Source organism: Apteryx mantelli, chromosome 16 (genome assembly GCF_036417845.1).
Source record: "Apteryx mantelli isolate bAptMan1 chromosome 16, bAptMan1.hap1, whole genome shotgun sequence".
Classification (NCBI taxonomy): domain Eukaryota; kingdom Metazoa; phylum Chordata; class Aves; order Apterygiformes; family Apterygidae; genus Apteryx; species Apteryx mantelli.
The window spans coordinates 13,145,032-13,167,701 of NC_089993.1; the positions used below are offsets into that span (position 1 = coordinate 13,145,032).

Here is a 22,670-nt window from a genome sequence, read left to right on the forward strand (position 1 = left end):
AGGAGAAGGTGGGCTTAAGCTGGTGGTGCCCCGCCCCAGGAGCTTGCTACGCAGCCTCCCGTCGGAGGAGGTCGGTTAGTGCGTGTGGAGGGGGCGGTGGCGGCGGCGCGGAGGGGCTGGTGGCGGGGGCAGCGCGCTGCCGCGTTCCTCGGAGGAGCGGGGCCGGCACGGCCGGGGAGGGGCCGGGCGGGGGTCGCCCGGGGAAGCGCCTGTGCGGAGGGGCCGGGCGCCCGCGGCGGCGGCGGCTCCCCTCAGCCGCGTCCCGGGGGCGGCCGGGCGGCGGCAGCGCGGGCAGGTGCGGAGGGGCCGCGCGGGAGCGCCCAGCAGTGGCGGCCGCTGTCCCGCCGCAACGCGGCCCTCTCCGCCCCCGCGGTGGCGCTGCGCTCGCCCGCGCCTCTTCCCCTTACGAGGAAGCGGGAGCCGCCCAGAGAAAAGCGGCTGCGTTCGCCCGGTGCTTAGGGAGCAGCAGCCGGGGCGGCCCGGCGGGTTCCTGAGCGCGGGGCCGGGGCCGCGCAGCGGGGAGACCCTTGTGGCCGGGCCGCTGGTGAGGGCCGGGCCGAGGCGCGTCGCGCTGGAGCAGCGCGGCGCCGCCCGGCGGCTGCCGGCGTGGGTCGGGCGACGTGTGCGCGATCCCCCGGGAGTCCGGTCTCCGCCTCCCGCCGCTGCCCACGTCGCTGCCGGGGGCTGCGCGGTCCCGCCGGTTGGAGCAGCCCGCTCTGGCTCGGGCGCTGTGCTGCCTTCTGTGAGCGACTCCTGAAGCCGGTTGGTCTGAGTCACGGAGCGCCGGCGCTTCGCTCCTTAAGGCGTTCAGGATGCCGGCTGACCGTGAAGAGGGAGGGGATGCTCGCGCGTGGTACATGGCTGTACAATTAAAGAGCACGTCTGTTGGGAAAGGAAGTGTGGTACCTCAACTTCTAATTGAACCTGTTTCATAAACAAAGTGCAGGGCCAGATGTACCAATTAGTGTAAACAGTTGTGTCAGATCCTGCGCATTGTAATTAGTCATGGTACCAGAGGCCTGTTTGTCCTCTGTAGGAAGGATTTTGTAAAAGAAATACTGCTTCCAAGTTTTCTGAAGCTGAGGGGACCTTTTTTAATCTGTGTGTAGGAAGGAATCGAGTCAAATGTGATTTGAAGAATGAAGAATTTGCAGTATTAATTTGCAGGTAAAGCTAGCGCGAAGCACGTTTCTTCTTGGCGCTCATGGAATTTGGGGGGGAGGAGGGGCCACAATTCCCTATTCGGAAACCCGTGCTATCCTACAGAAAGAAATACATATGAAATGTCTACTTTTCCAAGTGCCCTTGGTACATAAATCTGCTACTTAAATACTATATTAAGTGTAGTTGTGAAAGCTTGAATACACACTTCATTTTAAAATGTGACACTTGTCAATAACATGCTTCTATAGTGACTTTCACAATTTATAATGTTATACTTCTAAAAATAAACACTTAAAATGGGAATCATTTCAATAACCTTATTCTTCATTTTAGGTTTCTCAGTAATAGTTTCTGAAACAGAACTTGTTGCGAAAATGCAAAATTTCATCACCTGGAAATGGAAGTGTTGCTATGGCCATAGCTCTGTGAAAAATAACTTTGAAAACATACATCACTATTATCCTCAATTATCTACAACTTCAGTCATACTCTTACCAAAAAAAAAAAAGTTGGCTTTAAAAAAACCCCACACCTTTGTTCAAGTTGTTTGTCAGCTTGATTTTTTTTTTCCTTACCTGTAAAGAGAAGTTATTCCCTCTTTACTTCTTGTTTCATATTTGAGCATCTTAACCGTAGGTACAAAAATACACCCCCATTTTACTGCTCTTCAAGTAGTTCGCTTTCTGTGTTGGGAGGAATGGAAAAAGTGCTGTTCTGTATTCTGCCTTAGCCAGAATAGACAATTCTCCAGTCCCCGCGGCCTTTGTCTGGGCCTCACCTGGTGATTAAGAATTTACCCCCTTCCTCCCAGCAGCCTGTCTTTAGCCATGGTGTGAACCATAGGCAGCAGGAAGGTTGGAAACAGCCTTGCTTTCATTTCCTGTGTCTTTCATGATCGTTTTATGAGGAATTCAAGGAGTTGCTGATAGATTTGTTTGAATATTTGCTTGTTCAGCTTGATAAACTATGTTTTGATGAATATTTGAAAAATAGCTTTTAGGAGAAAATTGTTAATATAATGCATAAAAGCGAAGAGTGGACCATTGACGGGACACGAACTGCAAAGTTTGGAGTTAGTGTCCTTAATTAAGGTTGAAATTTGAACCTGAAGTAACATCCAAATTAATGGCAGACAGCTTCTTTTGAACAGATATACAGATGAATAAAGCCTCAGTTAAACACAGAGATTTTAGGAGAAGTATTCTTGTATTGGGTTTAGAGAATCAAATCTGGTCAAGCAACATGAAAGTACTCATTGTGCTACTTTAAAAGGCAGAGATTCTCCAGAGCTAGCTATTTTCACTGGATGGTTTATACCAACATACTTCAGTTAAATGCTAGATATGTGGAAAAAGACAGCATCTTAAAAAAATTGTTGGCTGAAGGTCTGTTTGCTATATTAAAGAACTATATGTCCTTGGGCTGAATCTGTTTGGATATACTCCAAATCCTCTGTTACTCTATATGAGTTACTTTCTAGATTTTATTTCCATGAGTTCTTTTCTAGTATGAAAATGTTTATTAAAAGATGTTTTGATTGTTTTAAGGTTTCGTTAGTTTATTAGCTGAGAATACTGCTTCCATGACTTGGGCTCCTTTTTGTTAACTAGTAATATTAAAAATTAGGAAGACAAAACTTTGAATTCATTTTAAAGGAAGTATTCATCTAAGTGCATGCTGCATTTGACATTCATAACAATGGAATACACAGGGATGTGAATTGCATCACTTCATTCCTGCAGGGTTCTTTGTAATTTTAGAACTATGTAGCTAGCAAGAAGGATCTAAAATGTTTGCAATTGCTTTGAACTCTACACCAAGATTAGTGTTTGCAGTAGCAGTTTTTTGTATTGGGTCTGTGCACCACTTGATTTATGTGCTTTTGAATTTTCGTCTACTTGTTCTTTTGTTTTTTAAGCACTGATTATATTTGGAAATGTCACTGCTTTCTTAACATTTTACACCTATTCAGTTTTGTGCTCAGTGTCTCATAACTCAGTAAAATGTGTTTCTCATTTAAAAAAAAAAGGAAATGAGGGTGGGGATATTCTCATCCAAGAACCCAGCTCTGCTTCTCTGAAACAAGCAAATTTCACATGTCTTTTTACTTTGGAAAATTATTCTACCAATTATTTTAATTCTTTTTTGTAACTAGAGGAAGAAGAGACTTAGACAATTTGGAAAATGAAGATTGTTTGGGGAATTCATCCTAATGCACTGGCATATTCCATGACTACATTAGGTGCTGGAATGATGAACAGTATCTTTAATTTCTACTATGTTAAGCTTTTCCTAAACCGGTACAAAATTTCAGAAGTAGCGTTTCATCAAGCACAGGTATTGTACAGTAGAATATTTTGATTTCCATGTTGTGCTATGTGTCTGTATTATCATAACAGTTATTTTTTATTTATGAATTCACTTTGAATGCATTGCAAATAGTTATATGAAAATTCCATGTTAAATTTAGTTAATCCATAAGCAATTAAAGGCACATTTGAAGTGCATTGTTTACAATCTTTAGATTAAAAAATCTCTGGACTTTTATAGGCTAAACGATCTTTACCTTTCAAGCTTGAAGTAATGTACTAAACTGATCTTGCACCTTGGCTTCATGGATATGTTTGACTTTAGTGCTTTCCTATGGACTATTTAAGTACTTAAATACTGCCTTTATTCTGCAAGTTACTATCCATGTGAGCAACTCTTGAGTACCTAAATAATTGCCTGAATGTAATTGCCCAATTCATGCTTTGAATTACTTGCTGTAAGAGTTTGTGAGATGACAGCCCAGATACATAAGCTTTTGAAGGAGTGAGGTCTTAGAGACACGGGTTTATTTCAACTAGAGTTGGGCACCTTCCTGCTTATTTGGTTTGTTTTTCAAAACTACTCTTATACTGTCAACATCTAAATACCCTTGAAAATTTGTTTCTGAGTCTGTTTTGACCTGTCAAGCTTCCATCTCTTTTTATTCTTTGAATAGAGATTTATTTTAAATATATACTATGTTTATTACTTGTGTGTTTGCACAGCCTCTGCAGAAAAATGACACTAATGATAAATTTTGTTTTTCATGCTTGTTTGTCACAGGTGGTTTTTATGGTATGGAATGCCATTAATGATCCTCTTTTTGGGTATATTCAAGATAACTCCAAATTCGCATGCTGCTCAAGACGTCAGTTTTCAATTCTATATGGAGCTCCCTTGTATGCGTTAGCCTTTTTGCTTCCTTGGTTTCCTTGGAAACATTATGAGGAAGGTGACTGGCTAAGTGGTGTTCACCTTATTGTTGCTTTATGTGCTTTTGATGGTTTGCTTACATTTGTGCTTCTAGCGCAATGTGCGCTCTTTGCAGAAATTTCCACGAGACATGAAAGCAGACTTCAGCTTATTAAATATAACCAAGTAGCAACATTAATCGGATCAACAAGCATTCTCTTCTGTGGTCTAATATCAGATAATATGGAAAATTTTGCCTCTTTTCAGGCTTTTACTGTTTTGGTTGCAGCATTAGCAACAGGTTGTATGTATTACACAGGCAAATATAGTACAAGTCAGTATGAACAGAGAGAAATTCCTACGGAGAGTGCTAATCTAGAAAATGGTGATGGAGCTCTTTCCTGGTCATCCGTAATTTCATTAACCAAACAGATTATGGCAGAGAAAAACTTTTTATTTTTTGTAACTATGAACTTCTTCCAAGTCTTCCACCTAGCCTTTTGCAACAATTTTATGATGATCTTTGCGGATAATCTCATTCCTAAGGATGTCCTTTCTTCCTCAATAAGAAGTATCATGTATGGAGCAGGCTTTATTTGTCCTCAGGTAAGCAGTAATGCCTTTTTTTTCCCAAAAAAGATGAAAAGATGGAAAACATGGTCAGGATAAAAAGTTCCTAAAAGCAAAATCTGTAGAATTCTGAATTCTTTTCTCTTTGTTTTTGTATTTTGTCTTATATGATGAAAAAATAATCTCTTCTTCCAGAAATTTCCCAGATAAACTGCATAAAATCCTGGAAAATTATTAGGTATTAAAAGCAGTCTTGAAATATATGATATCTCAGTCATGGGAGCTGAAGAAATCTGTAAATAAGCTGCTTTTGGAGAATGATACATTAAGATTTATTTTGCTGTCTGCTTTCGTGATCAGCTATGTTTAGAGGGAATGGAGAAAGATGCAATTTCGAGAGCCCAATCAGAGATGGGGGGAGAAGCAGTGAACTGGAAAAGAGAGAAACCAAACTAGTAATTTATGAGAGCAAGAAAATCACTGAAAATGTGTCCCACAAAATATAAATGTACTTATTTGCAGTAAATAAGAAAATTCTCATTCTAATTCCCTTCTAACTTCCTACGCTGGATCTTTAAAAACTTCTACTGTGTTTACTACTTGTTGGATTTCTCAAAAACTGAGTACCCTGACTTTCATCACAGGTACTGATGGTGCTCAAAATTTCTGAAAATCAGGCTGTATGTTCTTTAGATTGTAATGTTTTTTTAATAAGTAAAATCTAGAAGGAGATATGTGAAAGTGCAACTAGAATACACAACTGAGAATTTTAGTAACAGTTTTGGCTTTTGCTTATATAATACAGAAGAAATGACTTTTCTCTCCTAAAAATACTAAGCATACCTTCTTTCTTCCATAGCTCTTAGATATCTATCTTTTCAACTTTTACCCTTACCACAGCTTTAATAGGCTTTTTTATAACTCAGATAGTTAGGTGATGAGCTTCTTTGGAAGTGCATCAGAAACTACAGAAATTACAGAATTAGGACAGCTTCAATAACTTTACTCTCAATATGTATTAGTCACTACTGTTGATAAAATCAGTGTGACAGTGTAAAACGAACAATCTTTCAGAAAACACATTTCTTGCTGCTCCCCAGAGACTCTTTGTCTAGAAGGTTGCTGAACCGTAGAGAGTTTGCTGTGACCTTATTTTTTTCTCAGGTTTTGTCCCTCTGAGCTCAAGATATAATAAAAGAATTATCTGGTGGCGATGTCCTGAACTTCACTTACAGAAAAAGCACCCAACCCATGTAAAATAAAGCCCCTTATGAATGTGCTTCAGTGGCCTGCACTAAACTAGAGTACAGCTTCTCTCACGAGTTCCTTCTTGCGGTGGATGCCAAGAATAAAACCTGCCTACCGGGGAAACCTTGTTGCTGAAACAAATGCAAGCATATTTAAATGTAAAGCATCATTAAGATAGTATTTTTCTTAGAAATACGTAGTCTTAGAAATATGCAGGTTGTCAGGAATTTCCTAAATCATAAGTACTTCCTGACACAGGGTTATTTCTCAATTATAGGGAGACAAGGTCATGGTTTTTACAATGACATGCATTACATAATGTCTTACCATGTCTAATACAAGCACGTTTCTGCAAAATGCCTGAAAATAGCTTCAGATTATGTTTAGTTTCCTTCAATCACATTGCCTTATTATAGCAATTTTTCAGGTTTGTTTTACCTGGTCTTTATACTACCTGCTCATTGGTTTAAGTAGAAAACTTGAGCTTCTTCAAAATAGTATTTGCCACAATTGTTTCTGTCTGACAGTAATGTCCTGGTCTTATTCCTTGTGTTAAAGTGTTTAAATATTGGAACAAATGTACAAGGAGAATTCCTTCTTGTTCTTAAATATTACTTGACTGTTAAGCTGTTCATCTTGGTAGCACAGAAGGAAGGAGAAAATGTCTATCTCTACAGGGCTTGAGAATCTCTCTTAGGTGATGGTTTTGAGGACCACATGCATGTAGATAGTGATACAGGCTTATATAGTAATGAGAAAAGCATCATGCATTACAAAATGTCCTATTTAAAATGGGAAGTGAGGAAGGATATAGAAGAGCTTACACTTTGTTAATAAGTGCTGATTACAGTATTACAAGTTTTGTGAATTTGCCCATCACTAGCTTCCAGCATGGATTATTGCTTGCTAAGATTGGCAGAATTAAAATGCAGCTACGTACATTGTCCACTGGCATCCGCCTTTTTCTGCTTAACTGTAAAGTCAGTAACTTGTTTAGATCAACTGTCTTGGTGAGCTTGCTTTATCAACTTAAAGGTCATGCTGAATATCTATAAATGTCAGTGAAAACAGATAGTAATATTAATGAAAATTTGATTCTCCAAAAAATATATTTGATCAGCAGTTAAACTTCAAATGGCAAGATGCTTGGTTTCCAGTTAATACACTGCAAAGTTAATTATTTAAGGAATATCAGATGTAAAGATCATGGGCATTAAATAATAATTAGGAAATATGGGAAATATTTTCCTCACAATATAGTAGTGCTCAGCTGGTTAATTTTGAGTAAAGGTGGACCATTCTTACCTTGTAGAGGTAGCACAGGATGATCCAGTAAGCAGTTCTCTTTGTTCAGTTCGTATTTTTTATTTGGATTGTACTTTAAGTTTATAGTATCTTGTGTTTGGTCTGTGCTTTAAAGCTCTCCTAATGCTGAAATACTGTAATCTATCTTTTCCTCATATATATGTATATATTATCTTTTCAGTGCCTTGTTCTTCTCAGTCATGCTTCATTGAAGAAGTTTGGTTATTACAGAATCATCTTGTTTTCCTTTTACTTTGAAGGAATAGCTGCTGCCGTCATGTTTTTTCTAGGGCCAGAATGTTATTATCTCTTGGCATTTTATCTCACAACAAACATGTAAGTAAATATATTTCCTTATTCTTAGATATGCTTAAATAATTCTAACAGAATGCACACTTTCTCTTAATAGCTGGAAGATTTTGCCACTGTGTTTACAGTTTCCTTTCTGTTCTGCTTTACCTGTCAGAAAAGTTGTAACTCCAGTTACAACTTTTTCAGTTTTCATTTTACTCTACTTCAGCTTTTAATTTCTGCTTAAAAAAACCCCAAAACCTAAAATAACAGTGGAATAAATACAGTAATTAAGGTTTGCAGCCACATGCCTCCAGCCACATATCTACTTTAACATGGGACAAATTCAGTTTCTAGTGAAGCAGAATCTCATTTCATCCACACAGACATAGACAGTCTCAGTAGAGGAACTCGTCGGAGACTGTTTCCTATGAAAGCTCAGAACTCATTTGGTATTCCTTGAGCACTTGCATATTGCACTGCAAAACAGGTGCTGGTTAAGTCAGGTATCCGTTAGCTAACCAATACTAAGTCACAGTTTTCACTGGTACCGGTGAAGTATGATGCCCAAAAGTAATAGTTGCATAGATGTACATTTTGACATATGGAAAACCTTATTTAAAAATGAAAACCTGTTTGTATCAGAATATTGTTACAGTAGTTCGTTTTCTCTCTTCATTTCCTATTCCACTGCTTTCTTTCTACATGTTCTTTTCTACCTTCCTTTTTTTCTTTTTGTTTCCTTTTCCTTATTTTCAGTATTTCAGTCATGGGCTACTGTAACACTGAATTGTGTGACCAATAAATTGAATTTCATTACCTACATATTTTAAATGATGAAGATATATATGGATTCCCCCAGGAAAATCTTCCAAGGTACCTAAAGACTGTATGTTTAAAGTGCTAAATGTTCAAAGCCTTTTGTAAGTAGAACTTAATCACATGAAAATTTAACAAGATATACAAATCCTGTGAAATCCTAATAATTGAGTTTATGGTTTCATTTAGTAGTTTGTTAAGAGTTAGCTCTGTCTGTGTGTCTGCTTAAATGCATATATAATGTAAATACATATGTAGAAATGTATATAAAATTTTTACTATTCTAATCTTTCTACTTTAAAATTTGGCTTTGATATAGTCTTTCCAGTCCTTTTCGTGTCCTTTTCAGAATTCAAGAAGAAATTTCCACTTATTCTTTCTTCCGAAGTTTCATGTAATTTAAAAAACTTAGTACTCATAATCTCAAACAAATATTTGTAACTTTTTACACCAGAGTCAAACTAAAGTAATTTTGGAATTCCAGGGGAAAAAAGGAGAGAGAAAAAAAAAGTTTCCATGTAGATTTCTAATTCTCAATTACAACAACAGAGCTAATAATGCTTTCAGAACTGGTATTTAACCAGATATATTGCCATATTTTAGTGAACGTTTCAGCTTTATTTGTTTGCAGAGATGTCAGGGTGGGTGGGTGCATGTGTTAGAGTATCAGGTTAGGCATCAGTTAACATTTTTTATTATAAAAGCGTATAAAAGAGCTATGAAAATCTTAAATGTTTTGTCTTTCTTTAGGGTAATTGTACAAGCTTCATTTAGTTTGTTCAATCTGCCCTTGGCAGATATTGTTGATGCAGATTTAATAAAACACAAACGGAGGTAGGTTCAGTCTTAACTGTTTTTCTTTAAATACTCTGTATAATTGCCATGTTGCTCTTTTAGTAAGTTAGATTATGTCAAAGTAAAGGCAGCAAACGTGAGACATCTTGGGCCCTCAACACAAGTACTTTTTGGAAGAGCAAGTCAGCATAAGTAAAGATAAGAACTTGTGTACAATTCCCTGCAGTTACTTCAGCAGAGTAATTTGGACAGTTCATTAGGTTGTTTCTAGTTTAAATTATACTACAGTAACACAAGCCCAGTCCTACAATTTTTATGTGTTTATTCTTATTACCTTCAATAGACTTATTTTGTAAGCATATACATCTAGTGTTACTTATGGAATTTTCTGGATAAGGCCTTCTAACGTGGAAAAGGCATTTTGAAAGTTTTACCTCTGCTACTTACAGTACAAACTTCAAAGTCTAAGTTGTTGCTGTTATCTCTTTGAAATAAAAATCAATAAAACCTGCAGTGGCATGGCATATTACAACTCTCAACTTTGGATTTTTATCAAAGTGCAAAAAACTTCCTGTCACTTCCATCAATGTTTATATTAGTGCACATTCAATCTTGGTCACTGTATTAAAGGACTTCAATGTGAGAACTTCTGCTGGAGGAAAGTGAAGGGAAAAAAATTGCCTCCTTTTCATACCTAATGGATGTAAAGTCTTAAATTGTAATTATTTTTCCCTGCTCTGTTCAGTCCGGCTTAGCTTCAATAATTACTCACTGCATAGAAAGTTAAACTTTGTGACCAGCCTGAGTCATTTCAGAATTGGGGCTAAGCTCTATATACCCCAGAAGTTTATTACCTTTCATTTCCAAAGAAAATGAAATTTCAGCATGATAGCTGCTCTGTTTGCTATAATGTGTTAAATAGAAAGCTAAGTAATCATGATGGTTAGCATTCGCATATAAACAAAATTTAAAGAATCACTATTTTAATTGATTATGTATGCTAGTAAGTTGGTGTTGTGTATTTGGGTTCTTTTTTTTCCCCCCTAAATATTTTAGATCACCGCTTTCCTCTATGGTTTTTGGTACCAATGCTTTGTTTACCAAGCCTGCCCAGTCTTTGGCTCCAATGCTTGTGGTTACAATATTAAATCAATTTGGATATGAGAACCTCAACAGTGAAATTGCTCAGCCTGATCCAAGGTGAGTTTAAAAGAGATACTTTAAATCATAGAAATTAAAGTGAAATAATTCTGTAATTCTAAAAAGCAAAGTAATCTGCAGTTAGTTTGCATCAACAGTACTTCAAAAAAATTTCCACTTGTTCTCTTATCTGTATAGAAATGTTTTCTAGAATTTTTTAAAGAATAAATAATTTATTAAACAAAATATATGATGATATTTACCTAGTTTTGAGGAAAAAAAGGATGCATTTCAGTACTTTACCATCTGCTGTTCTACTGTGCAAAATTAAAAAAAAAAAAAAAGTTTGTGATCTTCTAGCACTTCTTACGAGGACAGTTGTTGTCCTGGCTCCTGTGTTTTGTTTACCTCATAAACTTACTTCCTATAAATATATAATTCTAACAGGGCTTCAGGTAAGATATATTTTGTTTGAGAGAAAACAGTATAATCACTGGAGGGAGGGAATTTGCCTCAAGTAGGAATATCATTTTGGCTTCAGTATTGTTTACCATTATAATGATTTCATTGCAGTCCCAGGGGAACTTTATACGCAGCATAAAGCTGCTGTTGCCACTTAGCATATTGGAACTGCAAGGGCTTTTATAAAAACAGTCAAATATGGAGTTAGTACACCAAAAAGATCATAGGCTGTTTATTTAAGACCAGCAGGAGTAAGTGACAACGTAAGGATTAACTGGAGTCAGGAGTAAAAGGCAAGAATCAGTCTGAGTAGGGTTTGCTTGAGAGAATGACATGGATACCCTGAGAACTACATAGTTTTCCTAAATTTTGAGGAGAAATACATAAAAGACAATTGTATATAAACCTTCTTGGAGATGGCTCTTGAAGGAGAAAAGACTGGTTGTGTCCCCACTATGGCCAGGAGAAGGTTTCATATATGAGAAAATTTCTTTAAAAAAAAAAAAAGTACGAAGAGGGACACAACGTAGAAGGGCAAGAGCTATTCTTCAGAAAAGCATCCTGACATAAGCAAGAAAGGCTTAAGATTGAGGCTATGTGTGAGAACAGTTAACTTGATTTTAATGCAGTCTATGAATAGCCAGCCAGTGAGTAGATTTGAAGAGCATATGAACCTCATTATAATGTCAAATAAGATGAGTGATTTTTGCAGAAGAGTGGTAGGTTGAACTTGGATGCAGGATATGAAAGGACTGAATATATATATATATAATTCAGAAAAATTTAGATTTGAAGTAAGAAAACTGCAGTTCCAATCCCTTTCAACCAGAGAAATGATCCCTGTGTGGATGGAATTTAAATCACAGTAGTTCAAGGTGTGTTTTTTTCCAGTACGACTATAGCAGCAATACATTTCTTGTATGTACAGTTGAAATGCTTTGAATTCTCAGTCTCTAAAACCTAGGTTTTCACTCAGTCATGCTGAAATTTGATTTATTCCACTAGGGCAAGGAACAGCACTAAAGGTACAAAACTGAGATCAGTTAATCAAAGAGCACCTGAAATACAGCCTATCTCTTGCCCATTCCTTCAAAAAGAATTTTTTAATTATGAAGCATCCTGCCTGTATTTTCTGTAAATGTTTGTGTGCATGTATGCATCAGCCTTCAACACCAAATTCGACTGGTCAAGGCTGTTCTTAGTCATTTGACATTTGTTCCAACTTGTTCATAAATCCTGCAGCCTCTCTGGAGAAGAAATATGAAAAATGCAGTATTAAAAATGTGATTTTCTGGACTGGTCAAAATATGCTTACTTATCCAGTGCTTACTTACCAAGTGGACTACAGTGTGTTTGTCCATAAAGACGAGGCTACTCAAGATTGTTTCTAGGGAGTCAGTTTGCCTGTGGTAATGCACTTTGACCATTGACTGAGCTAAAATTACTGATATATATTCAAACCCTATCACTTGAGCTCAGATTTCAGCCATGGACAAACTGCTAAAGTACACTTGCCTCAGGACAGAGCAGTTCTTTGGGGATAAATAAAAACTGGATGCAGGAGATCACTTAAAAACACTTCATTATATATTATTCATATGTGTACAGTCTTTCTTTTTGAAAAGTGCATATGACCCATGCCAATACAATCTCAGCTGTGTCCTTTCTCTCTCTTTCTAAAGCTGGCAATATCTATTAAGTGCTCTAGCAAACATTTACTTTTATTAGGTGTAGTGGTAGTGAATTGCAGAGATAGCATAAAGAAGCCTTTATTCTGCGTTAACAACATGTTTGGGCCATGAATAAATATGTCTTAGAGTTTCTACCAGTGCTGTTTATTGGGAGAAGAAGAAAGACGCAGTTCAAAACCAAAAACTATTTGCTGAATTCTCAGTTACTCATTTTTCCTTGAACTTAAGCTATAGCAACAAAGCTCCTGTACTCAATTACAATGGAAATACTGGTATGTTACAGTTACCAATAGATGAGCAGTTGCTTCCTATATACAGTTGCATTAGTTTCTTACAGCATTTATTTCACTTACAATGCAAAAAAATCTTAGTGAGATGTATCTTAATATCTGGGGGGGGGGTTGTATGTTAATGTTATATGGTGTAAATGGAGAAAACTATTAGCAGACCATCAGTGATGTCTCCTTCTTTAGTAAGAGTTCAGATGCCTTGTCTTTCTCTATAGCATCATAAGTCTGAACATTGGTTTTTGTATTCTCAAGAGCTTTGCAAGCTTTTGCTGTAGTAAAACACTTTTTCCAGCAATGAGTTTAGAGTTGACAAATTATGAAAATAAGCTTTTCTGCTTGTTCACACTGATTTTTGTGTAACACCGTCATTTCATTTCCTTATTCCTTTGCTGAGATATTGTTTACCCGAGGCTACAAGGAATGCCTGAGCACACAAACTTTTTGAATGAATTTAACTTGCATATAAAAAAGGTCCCAGCCCATTTGGAGGAGGAGTCTTTTCCCCCTACTTTATTTCCCTTGTACATTTGGTAGCATTTTGTTGATAACATTCTCCCTTCAGAAGTGGTCTTCATAAATATTGGGCCTTTGGTACTCTTCTAGTACACTGTATCAAAAAAACTATTTATCAAAAAATATCTGCTGAGACAAATCATATGCCCTCTGATTCTTACATCTCCAGCAAAAAGTCCATAAGATGACACTACCTCACCTACACTTTCTCCTCATTCCAGTTAATGACATTTTGGTTCTTCAGCTACGTGATATTAAGATTCCTTGACATTCTCCATGATCAGGACGTTGCATTATTGTTTCATTAGAGTGCAAAACTATAAGCTGCCAGTTCTTACACTTTGCTTGTCTTTTGATGCCATCGTGCTATTGAGCAATAGGCACACATATATTCTCTGCCTCAGAAATGATCACATTCCTGATCAGCTTGTTAGGGCAACTGGCATGCTCTGAGTCAAATTCTTACCCCGGAAGATCATTTGAGATAATAGTTCATCACCACCTTGGTGGCTTCTGGTAAGTTGCATTCTGCAGAGCAGGCAAGCTGTTAAGCCAGTAGAGAGGTTTCATGCAGAATATAAAGATCTAGAAGAGAAGAAACTTTGGTCACCTTCTTGTGTTTCATCTGTGAGGTATCATAATAACTCCAGGCAGATGGTTAAGATTCATCAGAAATGAGAAAATGCTTGTCACTGAGCAACGATCCTGGTACTGTATTAGACCAGGCGTTCCAAAGACCTCTTGACTGTCCTTACCTTCCTCTGTACTGAAGCCTTTGAACTGGCCATTAGCATCACCAGCATCTTACGTCTCAGTACCAGTATTTACTTCTGCCTCAATATTAGTATCTTCTTAGGCATCAGTGATGTCGTCTTCCTTATGACCTATCCAGGTATCTCTTGTTTTTGCCTCTGGTACCACAACTGAAGTGGGACTTTTCAGCTGTCAACAGTGTATCTCTCTTCTAGAGGCTTTCTGGGTTTTGATATAACCTTTATCACAGAGGAGGTTGGCCCATATACTATACATGATGCGAATATAGTAACTGCACGTCAGTTAAGCATTTTGTAGTGGAAGGAATCTTAAGGTTTTGTATTTTTTTTTTATATATATTTTTTACTGTGATAGCCTTAAAATATGATCAATAGCTTGCAGGAGAGAGTGGTCTTGGTCTGTTTTTTTCCTTTTGGTCCATCATCCTGAGTAAAACCTTACCTGTCCCATATACTAGATTCCCCCCCCCACCCCACCCCCGAAAAAGATACATAGTTTAAAATCTCCCTCTTCTGGAGAGCCACTGCAACTACAGTTAACTGCTCTAAAAATGGGCTTTTTAAATTCATTTTTCAGAATGAATTTATGTCACAATAACTCTTCGTTACTTATTAGAGGCACTCTGAACTGTTGATGCATTCATGTTGAATAACTGGAATATATCACATTCTATTCAGACTGCTATTAGGGCATTATGTCTAAAATGCAACAAGTAAGTTTCATGAAATCTTTTTTTTTTTTTATTCCTGCATATGCAAAGAAATTACTGTATACGTGGAAGTTTCAGAAGTTCAGCTGGTTCAGCTCATTGTTATGATGAAGTCTGAGCTTTGCTCTTGATTTATCCTAATCCCTTAATTATATGTCTTCCCATTCATTGTACTGTATACTATAGCTATTTTTCATAAATAGTATTATCAATAGGTAATATTTTCTTAAACCATTATTGTTCCACTAAAACCAAATCAGGATTGCACTAGTGTAACTCAGTGATTTGGCAGACGTTCATTCTTTTTTGTCCCCCACGATGTCTATGTATAAATATGCAAGAATTTTAGTGCTGAAACCTGCAGCCAGAACAGGCAAAGCGCAGGCCCCAGAATCCTGCTAACTGTGCCTTTGTCTTGCTCTCATCTTTAGTAAGGAAGTAGTTTATCAGTGGCCTCCCCGCTGGCCCTGCTCATACGGGTCACTAGTGGCAGTTGTGATGGTGGTGTGCAAGACATGGGCCCTTGTTTACTTGGAGATGCACTGAAAATGCAATTGAATGCAGGCCAGTAAACAACCTCCAAAGGATAAATTATTGTCACTGCCAATAAACATTGGCTATGGACCAGTGCCCTGCTAGTGAACGGTTCCATTCTTAAATCCAATTGCCCGAGCTATTAAGTCATTCAATTGTAAACCTGTGGGGGTTTGTTTTCTTACTTAGCATTAGCAAGTACATGATGTAAGATGAATGCTGATTGTTGTGTGAGTGTGTATATGTACTAAGGAATAAATCTGATTTATGTTGGAGGTTGCAAGAGATTTTATGTTAAATGCAGCGAGACATGGATTAAGTCTTTTACGATTCAGAGTAACCCTTAGATTTTATTCAAAAGCCTGCTCAAGTTAATGAGTTATTTGCACTGATTTCAGTTTTTTTGGATAATGTCCATAGCTGTTCTGTGAGTCTCCCATCTCATTCCTGAATGCCAAGAAAAAATAGAAAATAACTTAAACTGTCTCTTGGAGAGAAAGTTCATTTAGAGGCTGTTTCTCAGCTTGAGTTCACTTTCTTGATATTTAAGTAATTACAATCCAATAATTAACAGAATGCCAGTAGATAATGATTCCAGCTACTAGCTGAATGCCTAAATGTATGCTTTGAGCTGTCAGAAACCAGACTGTTCATAAAAGAGGATTTATTTTACTCATACATTCTTCTCCTTGATTCATAATTATTGATGCACTCTGTTATTCGTTAGAGAAGATTTAGACCAGAAAATACCATGCATCCATGAGAATAGAACAGAATTTCAGTGTTAATTTCACATGTATTACTTTTATGGTTTAAATTTTCTTGTAATCATTTATTTTAAAACAATAAATGAAATTAGTCTTAATGTTTTTAAAAGCCCATTACACCGTAACTGAATTTTGTGCATTAGTCATGACTTCTACATAGCATTTAGCAACTACAACAACATACTATGTGGACAGCTCATTAGCAAATGTTCAATAGCAATAGTATAGTTAAATAAAAATAGTTTCATATTATAATGTTTGCCTCTATTTTCTGCTTTTCTTTCTCTTCCAAATTTTTCAGTCTTACTAAACATTTTTAGATGTCCTGCTCTGTAACTGGGTTATATTGCTTTAAATTCATTTTTATATTATGTAATACAGATGTGTACTAAAGCAGAGAACAGGATTTCTTAGCTTGCCTATGGTATCTTAATATTAACCCTTTATCTGTTACTTATCTCATTTCCTACTAACTATTATGAAAGGAACAAGCAGCATAAAATGTGTATCTGTATGTAGAATCAGAAAATATAATTGAAGCATATTTGTCTGAGATATTTAGTTAAAAGTGATTATACACAGTAATGTAATTGAATGATTTTTTTTTTTTTAATTTTGCCATGAATTGGCTATAAAAGTCAATTCTTTCTTCCTCATCTTGAAAGGTGTCTTTTCACTTTCTTCACCAGTTTGTTTTTAGGTCTTCATGATGCCATGTTCTATTTGATCTGTCTGGTTCCACTTTGCATTGCAGTCATACAGATCCTGACGTGGACTCATTTTTCAATCCAGAATAGTCATTTGACAAGTGTACGCTAAATACTTAATAGTTGGTCTGTAAATCTTCTGCTGAACTGTACACAAGAGATGTAGTATGTCTTAAATGTGAAAAAGCAAAACTGCATTGAATGGACTATTAGACCAAACACAGTTTGAGCCATTTCAATAAAGCTGGATTCTTCAGTGTATGTAGAATATAACACAGATCACATTCAGCCTTAATATTCCGAGTCTGTGTAGAGTTTTTTCTAGTTGAGTTGTCATTTGAATGTGACAGGTGTGTGGAAGACAGGGAAGATGTGCTTTTTTTCCCCTAAATTAATAAAGTCATTTCTGGTACATACTGGTCACTGTCAACTCTTTGAAGAAAGGATATGGCAGATCAGGTAAAGGAATCCCAGACCAGCACCTGGAACTCAAGGGAACTGCATTTTCTTAAGCTTACTGAAAGATGGTGGATTAATTCTGCTGTACCTGATAAAATGGCACATCTCTGCAGTTTGCCAGGAAAAGCCTGGATGGACGTCCCTCAGGGAAGACGGGGAGACAGAAAAATTTAGTTAGTATCTAGCTGGCCAAATCTCATGACAAATCTGTCAGCTACTGCAGGAAGAGCCAAGATAATTAATTGCCTTGTAAAAGTCAGTGTAAGACTAAATAAAAAAAAGATTAAAATGCTGTTCAATAAAGTGTTGCTGATTATGGAAAAAGCTCCATACTTCTTCTTTTGAAGGTACTATATTGCAGTACATTATACAAAATGTCATTGTGGTAAGAAAAGTATTAGCATATGGATGTAGTAGTGTTCAGTTAGCGGGACAAATCTAAGCACACATATATTGAATCAAACTCTGCCTGCTTAGTAGTGTGGGATTGACAGACCCATTTGATGTGATGACAGTTAATTTCTGATTTATCCTTACCAAAATCTTTTCAGTCTTAAACTTTTACATAGATCCTATGATTTTTATAAAAAATAGGTTCTGTTTGACATCATTTTAGAAACATGGACTCCTCTCTTTATTTCACACATGCTGTAATGATAAGATACATTAGCATGTTTACAATACTCTTGTTTAATAGATCATCTTTTTCCTCTAATATATCCAGGGTTAGATAATCTGTCTTGAGCAACAGTGGTTTTCAAATTGTGTAATGATAGATACATTAAGTATCTACCATCATTTTTTTCTTTGTTTTGCCTGGTGAAACTTAATTTTAGAACCACCTCTCTTACCGAGTGCCAGTTACTTGAAAGTACAAGAAGATGCATTGTATGTATCTAGACTCTTCATTTCTGAGGCTCTACATTTATCATGATAGGTAACTTGGAAGAGAAAGGAATGTAAGAATTTGCTGTGCATTTTGGCGGACACTGGCATAATTGAGTTAAGAGGTTTGAGATTTGACATATCAATCTTGGAAAAAATAGCTCTTCTTTTGTGCTTAGTTTTTTCCATTTGCAGAGTAGAAACAACTTTGTTTCCCTGCTTTTTGTAATGTGTAAAGTGCTTTTAAATCTGAGTGAAAAAGTGGGATATCATTTTTATATATTATTTAGAAATCCAAATGAATCTTATGATATGAAGATTTATGTTAAAATGTAAGAAGCCAGAAGTGTGATGAAGTTTTAAGTTGCATTTATCTGTTTTTTCTCTCTGATGTGCCAGAGATACCATTATTGATTTGCACTGTAGATGCTAATAGCATTATGCACACATACAAGTGTCATGTGTATTTACATATCCAAAGAATATTTATAAAAATACTATAACAGACATAGACTGCATGTTTACATTCTGTATTTTAAAAGATGCACTGTGTTGTCTATATGAATTTTTCCCTGGTGGCAGTAATCTATTTTTAAAAACCAACAGCATGATTTGATTGTTAGCTAGGAACCCCTGTCATTCTTATTGTTTTGTGGATGTGGTTACTGAAAGAGAAAAATCTGAAAGAATTTATGTTCACATAGTCTTTGATCCATTATATGAAACTGTTTTCTCCCTGACCATTCCTTTCAAGGTGGTCATAAATAATTTACAAAAGTTTTTTTTATGTTTTTTTTATTTAGTTTCTCTGATAGTATTTCCTAATTTTCATGTGTGTATCCTTTTTTCCTACAGAATATGTATTTTCTGCTAGGAGGAAATGTTATTGCTTCATAAATACAGTGTTTCTTAGATGACTGTGTTTATTAATTTGTTCTAATATAAAGTTATTTGAATGCAGAGTTCAACTGGGAAAGTACCGTGCTATACAACAGGAAAGCTAATAAGCAGCTTTAACAGTCAAAAACATACCAAGAGTTCTTTGAAATGGTCAGAATCAATTTCTCTGGAAAATGTTGGGTAAAGCTACCATTTTATTTGCTCAGAAAAGGAGTAAGGGGTGACATGACTGAAGGTGTAGCTTGAATAGCCTCTTTAAACTGCTACATCTTCAGAATTGATATAGGAAAAGTAAACAGTAAAAAATTCTTAAGTGAGACTGCCTTAAAAATGGGGGATTAACTGTGTAGAGTAACTTCATTGAGAAAACAAATCCTAGAAATACGATACAAATAATTTAACAGGTAAAATAGTAATTAAGTCTACAAATTACTAGAATAGACTAATCTCCCTTTGTCTGTCCTATTTCTCTTGCTATAAGGACAGGAAAAAAGCACCTTTCTTCACAGCAAGGGTCAAACCAAAAGAGAGCTGGCAAACTGGTTAAATTCAGGCAGTAGTCTTAATACAAGAATTAGCAATAGAAGATTGACAATACACTATGATTGACATCGCTTATTCTCCATTTCTCAGCCATCCACTAAACTCTGTTATCCTTTGCTAAACCTACATGATTGTTTTTGGCCATGAATCAAGTAAAGGATGATCAAATGCAAAAGTACAGTGTCTTGCAGCAGCTGGTTTGTCTGCCTTCACTCCCCATTAGCTAATAGTATCTGAGCTTGAAGTCTTCCTGCTGGAAAAATGCCACAATTTAATCTTGGTAATTTAAGAGTGTCTAAAATACCCTCATAATTGATAAAGAGGATTTAAATGTGTATAATATAAAATGGGAAACATTATGATAACTTCGTGGAATGAGAAGCTTGATGCTTGAGTTCATAGAGTTCCTGTGCAAATTCTCAGAATTTAGATCTTAATACACTGAATGAATTTTATTTATTGAAAATCAATAGATAAAGGTGTCTTGGATTTAAAAAGATGTTACCTAATAGACACTAAAGACACTATAGACACTAGTCTAGACACTAGTCTAATCATATAGTAGTAATATAATATGTGGTTAGTGATAGAGTGAAAACAGATTGAATAAGTGACAACAAAAGTATGTAATTTTAAGTAGGAAAGAATTAGATTTATATTTTGTGGAGGTTACAGTCCTGTGTCTGTTCTCTTCTTGTACGAAATGACCTTCCCTGTCTCCTGCTGTGCTGATTTTGGAACTGCTCAGTAATTCATGAATAATGCTATGTTGACACAGTTAGTAGGATGTTTACATTTGAATATAGTTGTATAGCTTAATGGGGGCTGTCAGGGAAGACAAGCAGGAAGGGAAAGGAACAGTTAAGATAAGCCACATCTCCACAAATACTTAGGAGCTTTTTCTTACAGTATTATGCCAGCTCAGGAGAAAGCTCAGTAATACATGCAATCAAAAAAAATCCAGCCGATTTTATAAAGGAACACAGAACGTGGACTAGGGCAGTTGCCGGGAGTTGTCTTAGAGAGCTGCATGAACCCACAGGCACCAGGAGGCATGTGTGAAGAAACTGGGCTTCGTGGGTTACCTTTGGGAGAGCGGATTTTAGATAAGGTTGGTTGGTTATCTTAAAGCCCTCTTTCTGGTAATTGTTTTCTTACTACTACTTAAATAACAGAAGCAAAGGTTGTTTTATTGCTCTGCTTGATTGGGAAAATTGCAGATTTACATCCTAGAATACATGAGGCTGTGGAGCTAGCCCTGTAACTGTGAGTCCTGCCCCAGAAGACAAGGTTCCCTGTGATCTCCACAAAGTGAATGCAGTCTTGTTAAAAACATTCCTTTATAGGTAAGTATTCAAACCTTTGGATATGTTTTGGACCTTTGGGGCCCTTGGCATTAAATAAATTATGCAATTTTTCCAACATGAAAAAGAGGTATCTAAAATTTTGAGGAGAAACAAGGAAAAAAATTGATTTTTTTTTCCTGCAAATCCTCTCCCAACCGTGTTAATTGCTTTGAATGATGTATGCATACATTTCTACAAAGAATAGTTTTCTGAGATTGTCCAGCAATCGATTCAGGTTATAATTCCATCAGCATATGTGCAAATGACAGTACATCAAAATTATTACCTAAATGTGCATGAATAGTACATTTTTTATAGCCTGCCAAGAGAAAAATATGCTTAGTATACAACTATCACAGTAGAATATTAATGACCAATGTAATACGGGGTAGGAACTTTGAAACATCTCATTAAAACTTAACCAGGTTGTATACTAACAATACAGAGATGAAAACTAGCATATTTCTTAATTTATTCAGCATGCAATTCATTATACATATTTTTCCTGTGATAAAATTATATTTCCTTGGGAACAATATACAACTAACTTGAAGCAATTTTATTTAGTGGTTTACACATTGCAAGCAGATGTCTGTTTAAAAAGCAGCAAATTTAGCTTTGTCATTTTGGATTTTGATTATAAAGCTGTTTTATTCCTGGGGGGGGAGAAATAAGCTAATCTGTCTTTACAAACAAGAACATACAGAGAAAGGAAAGTCCTGATTCCAAACCAAATAAGAAGTAGTAGACTGAAAAGGCATCTTGCTTGTCTAGCTATTGGAGAAAAATGAATCTTTGTCTGGAAAACTGTCCAAAGCTCTCACGTCAAAAACTTTCCTCAAGGAGGCTGAACATCAGTGAAAATAAACTGAACAGAAAAATCCTCTGGCAATATTTTGTTGTTGCTCTGGTTCTCTTGATTTCCCAGGCTAAGCAAGGTTGGATTTTATTAGTGCTTGATCAGAGGATCTTCCAGGTAGAAGCCAGGATCCTGTGGTGGTTTGACTTCGTGTCATCCTTACCAGGAAATTAAGGGGCTAAACTCCAGCCTTTCAAATCTGATCAAAAGGAAAGATGCCAATTGCTTGTGTTCATTAAGAAAAAAATTTGAGACTAGATATGGTAGCCTTGATGCCACACTCAGCTGGAATTTGATTAACGAGATGGGCTTTGTCTAGGTTTTCTTTCAGTTGGATATGGTATTCCTCACCTTCTGTGCTACTACCATGAATAACCTCTGTTTATTAGAGCATAATTGGGCACAGTGGTATAACACCTAACCGAAACCCACAAAAACTAAGGCTTTTGTCCTAGTAAAGGCATAAGCTACTGTATTAAATGCCAGAAGCCTTTTATCCAGCTTGACCTGTCCCAGATTAAGATGTTTTGATAAGCATTGTCTGTTCCAGGCTATCCTTTTTCTGGGGGTATTAGCTGCCTTCAGAACACATTTTCATCTGCTGGTCTCCACTGTGCCTCCACGTTCCCATGCACAGAAATAGCGTGCAGGAGCCTGACTCTCAAGTTCATCTTTTC

The 22,670-nt window shown here is 36.7% G+C and overlaps 1 protein-coding gene across 2 annotated transcripts; it reads left to right on the top strand.

Moving 5' to 3' along the window:
* Positions 1–229: 229 nt before the first annotated feature.
* LOC106491378 (transmembrane protein 180) lies at positions 230–18,852 on the top strand. 2 transcript variants are annotated; one of them, XM_067306439.1, is made up of 8 exons: positions 230–295; positions 1,110–1,167; positions 3,320–3,501; positions 4,258–4,992; positions 7,691–7,845; positions 9,370–9,453; positions 10,471–10,614; positions 16,984–18,852. In XM_067306439.1, exons 3-8 carry the CDS (start codon positions 3,349–3,351, stop codon positions 17,111–17,113), a joined length of 1,401 nt encoding a protein of 466 aa, XP_067162540.1. In that variant the 5' UTR covers positions 230–295; positions 1,110–1,167; positions 3,320–3,348; the 3' UTR covers positions 17,114–18,852. The 2 variants fall into 2 exon arrangements, with proteins under 2 accessions (XP_067162540.1, XP_013806428.1); XM_013950974.2 differs by lacking the exon at positions 230–295 and having other exon boundaries at positions 1,012–1,167.
* Positions 18,853–22,670: the final 3,818 nt, after the last annotated feature.

Excerpts from the sequence above, each read along its gene's own strand:
- LOC106491378 (XM_067306439.1), top strand. The coding sequence starts at position 3,349 with ATGAAGATTGTTTGGGGAATTCATCCTAATGCACTGGCATATTCCATG. Across the intron at positions 4,993-7,690 it reads CAGGCTTTATTTGTCCTCAG|TGCCTTGTTCTTCTCAGTCA; the intron begins GTAAGCAGTAAT and ends TTATCTTTTCAG. Across the intron at positions 10,615-16,983 it reads ATTGCTCAGCCTGATCCAAG|TTTGTTTTTAGGTCTTCATG; the intron begins GTGAGTTTAAAA and ends TTTCTTCACCAG.